General features: G+C 44.8%; 1 protein-coding gene across 4 annotated transcripts; it reads right to left on the reverse strand.

Moving 5' to 3' along the window:
- Positions 1 to 3,576: 3,576 nt before the first annotated feature.
- Positions 3,577 to 12,018, reverse strand: LOC142930155 (uncharacterized). 4 transcript variants are annotated; one of them, XM_076072259.1, is made up of 5 exons: positions 11,704 to 12,018; positions 9,241 to 9,367; positions 8,111 to 8,230; positions 7,509 to 7,688; positions 3,577 to 3,849 (listed from the first exon to the last, which is right to left on the reverse strand). In XM_076072259.1, the coding sequence occupies exons 3-5, from the start codon at positions 8,145 to 8,147 to the stop codon at positions 3,647 to 3,649; spliced, it is 420 nt and encodes a 139-aa protein (XP_075928374.1). In that variant the 5' UTR covers positions 8,148 to 8,230; positions 9,241 to 9,367; positions 11,704 to 12,018; the 3' UTR covers positions 3,577 to 3,646. The 4 variants fall into 4 exon arrangements, 2 of the variants coding, with proteins under 2 accessions (XP_075928374.1, XP_075928375.1); XR_012946186.1 differs by having other exon boundaries at positions 3,587 to 3,849; positions 7,509 to 7,614; positions 11,704 to 12,008; XM_076072260.1 differs by having other exon boundaries at positions 3,592 to 3,849; positions 7,509 to 7,668; positions 11,704 to 12,010.
- Between the last annotated feature and the right edge of the window lie 248 nt (positions 12,019 to 12,266).

Genomic DNA, 12,266 nt, shown 5'->3' on the forward strand with positions numbered 1-12,266 from the left:
CCGAGTCCAGCGCGCTATCGAAGGGCACGTGGTGAACGCTCAGGACGTGTCTCTTGAGCTTCGACTTCTGCGTCGCTCCGTACGAGCAGTCACTGCACGGGAAGGGCTTTTCCTCTGGAACACAAGACATCCACCGTTGAGCACACGCACGCGCTAATACATAATTTATTTATCACCATGCAGTGGATGCCATAGCATCACTATGCATATGGGACGTTTTATCAATCACGGTTGCTGACCACAGGCATAAAGGCCCAAAGGCCTAAAATGCCAAATGGCCAGCAACAAATACCTCCGATTAGCACGGTTGGCTACGTATGGTATAAAATAAGTTCAACATATTCTTGGTTCTTTTGGTAAAGTCACGTAGAATGAGAATAAAATAATAAATTGATAAAATAAAATAACACAATAATATTCTCACGACGTTTCGGCCACAACACAAGCGGCCTTCATCAGGTGAAGGGACGAGACTGTCTGGAGGACAGCACTGGAGTGAAAAAAGCCACGCTCAGATCACGACCTTTAAGCTGTGTGAGAAGAAACAAAGTGCCTTGACAAAGGAATTAGCATATAATTTAGCATTGAAATGGCTGAGTGATTAGCTTGTGACTGGTCACAGAAATGGCTATGTTAAAGTTAAAGCATACACATCCGCAAAGGCACCCCTTGACAAAGGAATTAGCATAGAATTTAGCATTGAAATAGCTAAGTTAAAGTATACACATCCGCAGAGGCACCCCTTGACAAAGGAATTAGCATAGAATTTAGCATTGAAATAGCTGAGTGATTAGCTTGTGACTGGTCACAGAAATGGCTACACCACACACCGGTGTGCTGTACTAGTGATGAATTGGCATGTTCTGTTTACGTGACAACCCTTACTAGTTGGCTGTCGGGTGGTGGCGGGTTTAACGACACATTTAAATTGTAATAGGTTTTTACCCTTTTATCTGGCACCATAACTAACACCTTTATGCAAACATGATCCCTTGTATAAAGGTGTCAGTTTTGGTGCCAGATAAAAGGGTAAAAACCTATTACTATATCTTGCTACTGGCAAAGGAGGTCTCATAATGTAAATTCTTACCCCGAGCTCTCAATACTCTGATAGTGCGCTGTTTTTGAGTTGTATGCCTTTTGGCGTCATCTGGTCCAACACCAGTGGAGACTAGGCTCTAAGAAAAGCCATCTCGGGTGTGGACCAATCAGCTTCAAGGACAGTGTATATCATTATCAGAATTGTCTCTTTTTGTTTGCATTTTGACTGCTTGTGTTGTGGTTATTGCAAACATGATCCCTTGTATAAAGGTGTCAGTTTTGGTGCCAGATAAAAGGGTAAAAACCTATTACTATATCTTGCTACTGGCAAAGGAGGTCTCATAATGTAAATTCTTACCCCGAGCTCTCAATACTCTGATAGTGCGCTGTTTTTGAGTTGTATGCCTTTTGGCGTCATCTGGTCCAACACCAGTGGAGACTAGGCTCTAAGAAAAGCCGTCTTCGGGTGTGGACCAATGAACTTCAAGGACAGTGTATATCACTATCAGACTTGTATCTTTTTGTTTGCATTTTGACTGCTTGTGTTGTGGTTATTGCAAACATGATCCCTTGTATAAAGGTGTCAGTTTTGGTGCCAGATGAAAGGGTAAAAACCTATTACTATATCTTGCTACGGCAAAGGTCTCATAATGACACATATATTTACGCGATCCAACCCGTAAAACCTGTATTATGGATATTTGTCGCGAAAGCCTACGTGTTAAACTGCCATGTATTTTTACGTCTATTGCTGTATTTTCTTACGTGCAATATATTTAATAAACCATCCTAATTTATTAATATTTTTGTTCATAGTTATATCATTGTTGCGCGTGCGGTGTGGTCAGTGGATATTGTTCAGTGGATCAAACCGAGACAAATATTTTTGCAGCAGCTGTGGCTGCACATTGCAACAGCGCATTCCGAATGGTGTAGAACGCATCGCCCATAATCTGTATCTGTGTGCAAACACCAGGTATGGTTGGTAAGAAACACGTTTCGTTTTAAATGAACAGAACTCGAGCTTCAGCCATATTGTTCATTATAGACCCCACTTTGTAAGCATTAATCACGCAAACCTTGCGCCTGATTCAGTTGAGTCGCTGGGCTCATGAGCAACAGGGCATTTGTGGCAAGGTGTTAATGTACCACAGATTAGCACGGTTGGCTACGTACACTGCGAAAGAAGTTCAACACATATTCTCTGGGTGTTTCCGTAAAGTCACGTAGATAGAACAATAAATAAAAATAAAGTGAATACAAAAGTAAAATATATCACGACGTTTCGATCGCAACACAAGCAATCGTCATCAGGAGAAAAATGATGACGATTGCTTGTGTTGCGATCGAAACGTCGTGATATTTTTTTATTATTATTTTGTATTCACTTTATTTTTATTATTTTATTGTTCTATCTACGTGACTTTATCGAAAGACCCAAAGAATATTAATTCCTGCAGTCACAAAAGCTTTAAGTCAAGATTCAAGCACAACACACATTAATACATTTTGGAAAGCGAGTATCCTTGCACGTACAATGCACTGGACCGCATGTTCGTGTTAAGTGAGTCAGGGGCTTTGTCACTGCCTACCCCATGATATAAATAATCTCAGGGAATTCAATTGCAAGTGTGCAATCTCCCTTCCGGTGGGCATCGAGGATGAGTCATACCCTGGCTTGCCAGGAGGCAGTGGAACACAACTGTGGAATCCTTTCCATCTGCACGGGATAGAACGTTGCCCCCTTGCTCACATTCGTTCGTTTTCTGCGAGTGTACTGGTTTCCCCCCACATGAAAACACTCAGTAAGTGGCTGCAAATATCGGAATGTAAAGAGAACCGCAGATCTTGGGCGATTGTTGGGAGTGCCGGCTCACCGCCTGGCTGCTGTCTCCCCGCTCGTCTGTGGGAGACATATAGAGGTACTGAATAAGATTTATATTCTCTACATAACATGATTCCTATCTACACAAAGAACTCACCGCGTGGAGTACAGCAAGTGATATTCCACGAAATAAAAAATAAACGTACATGACCACAACAGAAGCCAATGGGTACAGCTGTGCATACACGTACACACATATACACGATTCCTACTGGTGGTTGGAATGATTCACCACTGCCGGAGAGTCAAGGAATTGCCATGATTCAGGATCATGAATGCAAATTGTCCCCGTGCTCAAACCTGAGTACGATTTAAAAGGTCATAGAATGCCTTTGTCGGAAGCAATTACTTCCCCATGTCACTGCGATGGGCAGATTCATGCCGTTGCAGTCGGCTTACACATTGTCAGTAGACCCCCATACGCAAGCGTACGCATTTGGGTTAACCCCTCCTCCCCCCTCCATGCATACATACTAAATGGATGCCCCCTAACAGCTACACCACCACTCCCCACACGAGACGAGCACGTGACTCTCGGTGTAAATGGAGCCGGAGCACGAATAAACGTGCCGATGCCCCAAGTACAGCTGCCACCATTTCTACGACAGAGCAAACCCAGGCACATTTCTCAGCAAGCCGAGGTCTATTGTTAAAACTGTGCAGTTCACGGTGATTAAATTCAACCATAGCCATACCCGGGGTACCAGATCTCGGCACAAATCAATTCCTGCTGCCACCCGAACACTGTCCGGGGGTCAAACGCGGACAGGTGGCAGCCCCAGTCGCGAGGCCACATCTGCGCCGACTCACGGTAAATGTGTGCAGGGCCAGCAGGAAGAGCCCCGGGATCTCGGAGCGCAGCCACTGGTTCCACGCGCTGTCTCGGTCCACGTCCTCGCGTGACGACGACACTTCAAAATCACCTGACCGGAAGGAGGGGGGTGGGAGGGAGAGTAAGAAGGTACGAAGGGGAACCTTCAAACTCTTTCACAGTGACCCGTTCTTCGTGTGCGTCACCCTGCAGCCAACCTCTCTGCTCTCGTGTGTGAATGTGGGTCAGTTTGGTTTAATCGTTCAGAATGAATGGGGCATGACCCTAGCCCTTGTGCAATTGTTTTTTTCCATGAGATAATACCAAACACATCATTCATGTGTGTGTGTGTGTGGCCTGCAAGCAAAACCTACATTCTCTCGAGTCGTACATCAGGAGTAGTCACAGGTGGGAAAGCATTGCCGAATTCCTTGAAAGGCTCAACTCTCTCCAACTTATGTTGAAAGCATTTATGCATTAGTTCTGTCCGTACCTCTTTGTGCCTGTACTGGGGGCACACCGACTGTCTCGTAAAGATGATTGAATGTGATTTCATTGCTCATGTAAAGTTGTGTTGCCCGAGGGTAAATGGGCTGCATTGATGAAAGGGTTGCCCGAAACGGATCCAACACCAGCGCTCCAAGGATGACGCCGTGTATGCGCGATGTCAACCCACTGCATCACATGTCGAACGATGGCTCGGAACGTATTGTTCCCTCTTGCTAATTAAATATTTCAAGCGCAGGTTGAAAAGGGTTACAGAATTAACAGATACTTTTTTTACACACTTTTATTGAACTTAATCTCTTCGGATGTATGAAGCTGAACGAGCTGACATTTTCTACACAGACTTGTCTTGCGTGATAATTCAAAATTTCATTTCAAAGACCGGTCCAGGTGCCACCCATCATGGTCAGATTCGCGTTTTTAACGAAATTTAAATAATTGATACTACCAAATTCTACCAACCCTTTTTGAAATCACTAACGGTGGTGCCCACCTACGAAGGCAAACGTCTTGTCCAATCATAGCAGCTTTTGCTGGCCAGCCTATGACCAATGAAAGGAACGCTAATATCGCCGCTCGTCATGGCGCCGGAGAGGCCGTTGTGCTTCCCTCTTCCTTAGCGTGAGAGCAACAAGTACAAACAAAACATGAGGTAAAAGACAAGATTTTCAATGCACACTTTAATCTCCACTGAAAAGTAGAAAATGAATAATTTTAGATTATAAGCTTTCGTGACTGCAGGAATTACTCTTTGATTATTTCGGTAAAGTCACGTAGAATATAAAATAAAATAATAATGGAATACGACGTTTTGATTGCAACACAAGCAACCATTATCAGGTAAGAATTCATGAGAAAGCATAGTAAACTTACAAATATAATGCAATACAACACAGAGAGTCGGCTAACACAACAGTCAACACCCCACCTGGTTGATAACGTTCTTCCAAAGATTGCAAATTAGAGGTCTCAAAATCCACAAATAAGGGACACCCCTTCGTCCTATCGTCTCCACCATTGACTCACCCACATACAAACTGGCCCGATTGCTGTCTGAGACATTACAACCATTCACTGGTAAGACCACCTCAGCTGTACTTAACTTAGCTCACCTGGTATCGTTAATTAAGGACATCTAACTATCTCCAGGTGAATTGCTCGTTAGTTTCGATGTGGTCTCTTTGTTTACCAAAGTTCCTGTGCCTGACACCATTGCAATCATTGAAGATTTGGTCCAACAAGGACTGAATGTTGATGTAATGGCCCTGGTGAGACACTGCCTCACCAACACTCACTTCACCTGGAATGGAACATTCTGCAAACAAGTTGAAGGTTCTCCCTTATCTCCAGTTGTAGCCAATGTTTTCATGGAAAAATTTGAAACAGATGCCATCCAGGCATCCACGCTACGTCCTTCCTTATGGAAGAGGTACGTTGAAGACACGTTCGTCATCTGGCCACATGGCCGACCAGCTCTGAACCAATTCCTCAACCACATCAATTCCATAAACCCAGCTATCAAATTCACCATGGAGATATAAAAGGATGGCAAGTTACCATTCTTGGATGTTTTAATCAAAAGGAGACCAGATGACTCAATGGGACACTGTCTACAGGAAAGCCACCCATACGGATGCATATCTAAAACCTGACTCCCACCACCATCCTGCCCAGAAGAATTCCCTGATCAAAACTCTACACCATAGAGCTCGATGTATTTCCGACCATCATCACCCAGCCAGTGAACTGCAACACACACACCAAGCTCTCAAGATGATTGGATATTCAGACTACGCAATCCGTAAAGCTATCACCCCAACCGTTGGGAAAGAACCATCTGAGGACCCAATCAAAACCATCACCTTGCCATACATAGCAGGAGTCACCAAAAATATATCCAAAATCATGAGCAAACAGAAGATCCAGGTTCGATTAAACACAGTACATAAAATTTGTGATCTGATCCCATCTGTGAAGGATGTGATCCCTGACATGCAATACCTAGGCGTCTACAAACTAAGCTGTGTCTGTGGCAGTAGTTACATTGGGGAAACTAAGCGACATGTCTCGAACCGTGTTCGTGAACATAACGCAGATCTGAAACACGGGAGGACCAATTCCTCGGCCGTGGCTGATCATTGTTTTAATGCGGTGGGCTCACACGAAATTGATTTCTCCAAGACGAAGGTACTTTGCAAACCCAATGGCTATCAACAAAGGTTTGTTCATGAAGCCATCCATATTTATAGACACAGACACAATTTCAACAGAGAAGATGGGCACAAACTGAGAAATCATTGGAAGGACGTTATTAACCAATTCAAGTCATAACTGGCTGATGTTTCCATCCTACCTTCCAATGTTAGTCTCACTTTAACATCACTAGCCCCGCCCACTTCGTTTATGACCCTTGGGCTACACCCATTTCAAACCTTTAAAACAGCCTGCCTCAGCAGCTTTCCCCTAAATTTTTTCCTACTGATGACGATTGCTTGTGTTGCGATCAAAACGTCATAGTTTTTTGTTATTTTTTGTTATTTTCTTTGAACCTATCTACGTGACTTTACCGAAAGACCAAAGAATATATTTGAAAGAAAGCCACCCTTTTTTATTGAGCACATTAAATTTGATGAATTTTAGGATCAAAATAATGTATTTTCAAATTTTGATCACAGATAAAACTGTGCATTTAAAAGCTTGTTTCTTACCTAATTTTTTTTTATTCTTCGTTAAAAGCTTGTATAGCTTTAATCCAAAAATTGGGTCAACAATTGCTGGGATTTTAAGCCTCGCCACTTTTACGTAAGGAGGCACAAGTAGGCTGGCTTCCCAGAGACCAATGCATTCGAAGCGACCGATTTAAGCCACGTCTCGTCTCTACATTTGAATAAAAACAAAATGGCAGAATCACATAGGGGCCAGCTGAGATTGAAACATTTGAAGAAGCAAGAACGCTCACAACCACCGACGTCCCGTGTGGGCTGATCTTGTTTGTGTGCTGCAGCGTACGTGTGCATAATGCCGGAGTGATGGTGCAGTGGGAAGTGCACTGCTCTACAAACCCAGAGCCCTGGAATTCGATTCCAGGGGGTTTTTAAGCATTGGCTTCAAGCATCAGCAGGTAAATGGAGGAGCAAATGAACAAGAGTTGAGAGGAGACGAATGATGAAATGGTTCGGATGATAGGAGGAGGTGCTACGAATGTGTTTGTCCATCTTCTTTTTGGCGAGGTGGATGCAGGGAGAGCGTAGCCGGGCAACGCACCCTGAATGATGAAGCGGAAACCGTAGCTGCGGAGCGGCAGGAAGGCGAACACGGGCTGCTTGTCCAGGAGTGAAGGCAATCCCCCCGAGCGCTCGCCCGGTTCCGCCTGCTCCAGAGGGAATGCCAACGCCAGCTCCGTGGCTTCCACGTTCTCCTTCATCTGACGGAGCACGCGTGCAACTAAAGCAAAAGATTACCCGTATAGCCTATAACCGACTGTTGGGGCAAGTGCTGTTCGCGAGCACTCATTAAAAGCCGCCATGGCACACGAGGTGGTGGGATGCCGGCACCACGCATGGTCACCTTTGTCTCCTCCACGCTGATATTTCACACAAGTGCTGTTAGCGAGCACCTAAGGCCAGCACGGCGCAATGACTGACACACGCCCGCGCGGACAAAAGCGTTTCGTCAGAAAGCGCCAAGGCAACAGGGTGTCAGTGTAACCGTAGGTCTTGCGCCGCTTCCAGAGCTTGTTTTGTCCTTCCCCCACACCTCCGATTAGCATGGTTGGCGACGTACAGTGCGAAAGAAGTTCAACATATACACATATACATTGGCGCGGAGTACGCGAACGGGACGCGAGTGGGGAGCGTAGACGGCACCTTGGCGGCGTTGAGCGTTTATTTGATGAGCAGCCATCTGCCGCAACTCGTCGAGTGCTCGATCTCCACCACGCCGTCCCCGAGCTCCCTCTGCTGCATGAATTGCACGCTGCCATCGACCTGCAGCGGGCGAGCACAGAGGGGCGTGGGGGGGAGTTCAGAACCATGCACCATTGTGTGAATACACTACAGCGACAGCACACCCTTCATCGAGAGGAATTGCGTGTTATATTTTTTTTAAAGCATGTCATTTTACTTTGAAAACAGCCTGTATAATAGGGCTACAAGGCAGAAATGTGAATAGTCAAATTGTACTCACTTTTTAACATTCCCCCGGTTTGCTCAAAAACGAAGTGAATTGGCAAACGCTTGCCTACATGACAACTTCATTTGATTATCTCCGTCGAGGGAAATAGTTTAAAATGTTGTCATTATACCAACATGACGCCTGACCCAAAAGGAAAGATTCATGACCCAGCAAACAAGCGAATACTTGGCACAATTTAAACGCAACAGACAAGCGATCCATCAACTCAACTGTGCATTGTAGGCTCAAGATTGTTGACGCCGTTTGACTGGGCGAGTGGTCTATCTGTTCTGGCATGGTGGTGTGGGAATGTGGTTTATGTTTGGAGTTTGCATGTTCACAGCGTGGTGGCGTGGATTTTTCTCCGGGTTTTCCAGTTTTTCCCTCCACAATGTATAAACAAGCGTTCGTAGTATTTTGCTTCTATAAATGTCCACGTGATGAGCCACTTTGTTGAGCTATCATTTGTGGCCAGGTCGCTTCTGAAAAAGAGCTACATAGCTCATTAGGCCTTACCTGGTAAAATAAAAAAAAAATTAAATTTAGTTTATATGGAGAGATGGCTTGTGTTTCGTGAGGTGCGAAGGAATGGGATGGTGTGCATTCAGTTTGTGTGTGTGTGCGAGACAAGACGCGTCCTCTAACAATGCGTGAGAGACACCCAGAAGCGAGTCGCGAGTGGCAGGTAATAGTTAACCTGGCCAGCAGTGGTTGGCGTGGGTGAATCGGATCTGGGTGGTTGAGCGAGAGGATAACAAAGCATCAAGTGGCACGGTCCCCGTGCTACGGAACCCGCTGCATCGTGGGAATAGCGTGGTGTCACCTTGTTGACTATGGTGATGATCCGCAGCCGGTGCAGGAAGAGCAGCAGGGACCGGTGCATGTCAGGGAACAGGTTCTGTTTCTGGTGGCTTTCCGACTTGAGAGGCAGAACGATTCAGGTCATCCAACTGCGGAGACGCAATGCTATGGATCATGAGTCACCCGGACTTGTTGTGTTTGTTTATGGTTGCTATACAAGCCATCAAATCTACACCACGAAGAGAGTTGATGAACAAGTAGGAGAGTGTGTAACTGGATAACATTCATGTGCACAGGCGTTTCAGATGTGAATATGAAATAAATAAGGTCGACTCAAACGCCACTCTTTAGGATTTGGCACACTCAATAACATTTTAATTGGTAAATTAAGATCAACAAACCATAGTCAAATGGGTAATGCACCGATGTACCAATTGTGGTTACGGATGATTGCTAAAGAAGAAAATGCTGAATGCGGTTTGGAAGCGAGTTTAAACGTGAATCTACACCATTTAAATATATTTTAAACAACCCGTTGCAAATATGACGGTAATTTGAAATGTAGCACTGTACATCAGAACAATTTGAAAGACGTTAGAGATTTGAAACTGTCCAAAAAGAAAGGGGGAAAATAAATGTATTTTTACATAATACAGGTTTTTTTGGGTAAGATCGCGTAAATATAAAATGTGTCGGTAAACCCACCACCACCCGACACAGCCAAATAGTAAGGTTTGTCACTTAAACAGAACATGCCAATTCGTTACTAGTACAGCACACCGGTTGTGTGTTAGAGAGCAAAGCCACAACATTAATAATCTGAGTACGACGTTTCGCCAGTAATTACAACCAGCATCATCAGGAGGCAGCCAGATTTGTGGATTTCAAAATGTAGATTTATTTAAATCTATATTTAAAAAACAGAGTAACTGGAACATTATTATTACAGAATTTGGTGGGACATATGTCGAAAAGAGAATGACTCCAGCTTAGCTTGCAAAAACTAAGAGACACAGTGTGGCCATGTGGCCTTAATGAGAGAGACTGACTCCAGCTTAGCTTGCAAGAACTAAGAGACACAGTGTGGCCATGTGGCCTTAATGAGACAGACTGGCTCCAGCTTAGCTTGCAAGAACTAAGAGATACAGTGTGGCCATGTGGCCTTAATGAGAGAGACTAACTCCAGCTTAGATGGCAAGAACTAAGAGACACAGTGTGGCCATGTGGCCTTAATGAGAGAGACTAACTCCAGCTCAGCTTGCAAGAACTAAGAGACACAGTGTGGCCATGTGGCCTTAATGCGAGAGACTCACTCCAGCTTAGCTTGCAAGAACTAAGAGACAGTGTGGCCATGTGGCCTTAATGAGAGAGACTGACTTCAGCTTAGCTCGCAAGAACTAAGAGACACAGTGTGGCCATGTGGCCTTAATGAGAGAGACTGACTCCAGCTTAGCTTGCAAGAACTAAGAGACACTGTGTGGCCATGTGGCCTTAATGAGAGAGACCGGCAGAACAAAGTTGACGTTGGAATGAAGACAAATGGACGAGGAAGGACACGGACTGCGTTTCACACATCGCCGAGTGCGTCTCGAAACCTTACCACGCCTACATATATTAACGGACATCGATTAAAGTGGTCCCATTAGATTTACAATTAGTCTGAATCTTTAGTACACATTTAATGCCTAGGAATATAAAACATGTTGTAAGAGAATACAGGTCGTTTAAACAAATTCAAATATTGCTTACTACAACCAAAGCTCATTGAAGAGTCGTAATTTAAAATGAAATTGGCAGAGCAAAAGATTTTCATTAATTTCACTGCTTCCATTATAACATTAACGAACCTGTGGTGGGCCCATTGCTTGCATATTAAACACTCAACACGAGTCATTGTTATTGACTTCTTGCCGTTTCAGTGGCACATATCGCACAATATATACACAATTTTGCCATCTTCTTTGGTTCTTTCGGTAAAGTCACGTAGAATAAGATAAAATAATAAATTGATAAAATAAAATAATAATATTCTCACGACGTTTCGGCCACAACACAAGTGGCCTTCATCAGACAGTCTCGTCCCCTTCACCTGATGAAGGCCGCTTGTGTTGTGGCCGAAACGTCGTGAGAATATTATTGCGTTATTTTATTTGATCAATTTATTATTTTATTCTCATTCCACGTGACTTTACCGAGAGAACCAAAGAAGATGAATCCTTGCAGTCACGAAAGCTTTAAATCGAAATTTTGCCATCGTCTGTTTTGCAAAATATCGTCGCCAGAACATTTATCTTAAGTGCATTATTCCTGACCAAATGTTAACGATTAACAAAAGCGCAATAATTAAGCTTGCGCATAAAAACCTCACACGAGGCGAAAAATCCCTCAAGGGCCCATAAACTACAATCGCGTTTAAACACATAAACTGTACGTATATATCAATGCACACATTGTGTAGCCGCAGCATGATTATTATTAAACTCACCTTTAATAACGAGGCACATAAACACGAGTAAAAGTGTCAATATTAATGTGCCACTGTACACGACGTGACGTAGCTGAGGCCCCGCCGCCCCCCACGGTGAACGGTGACGCAACGCGTACAGTGCCCGCGTCACAGATTGGCGCCTCGCGTGCACAGAGCGAGGCAGCAGCAGCAGCAGAGCCAGAGGGGGGGCGGCGTTGCCTAGGCGACGTCGGCACCCTCACGATCGACTCCACGGACAAGCTGTGTGTCACGTGGTGACGCCCACACCACCAACACCACCCGCCCCTTACTGGACGTCTGTGAACAAGAGCTTCATAGCGCTTCGGATTTCTCCAGGGTCGATACAGCGTGCGCGGCACCTGTACGCGGCGAGTCCTCGTTTAACGCGGTAGATGCGTTCCTGAAAAGTGCCGCGTTAAGCGGAAACTATTTTCCTCCCGTAAATAATAATAATGTCCACGCACGGTAAGATGGGGGTCCAAATAACTTGAGGGGACGCCGCCGCCGCCGCGTTACCGTCTCATCTCGCTCAACCGCGCAGCTCAAGAACGTAGTCCGCT

The sequence above is a fragment of the Petromyzon marinus genome, chromosome 37, assembly GCF_048934315.1.
Source record: "Petromyzon marinus isolate PM22_M1 ecotype Great Lakes invasive population chromosome 37, UKy_Petmar_22M1.pri1.0, whole genome shotgun sequence".
Classification (NCBI taxonomy): domain Eukaryota; kingdom Metazoa; phylum Chordata; class Hyperoartia; order Petromyzontiformes; family Petromyzontidae; genus Petromyzon; species Petromyzon marinus.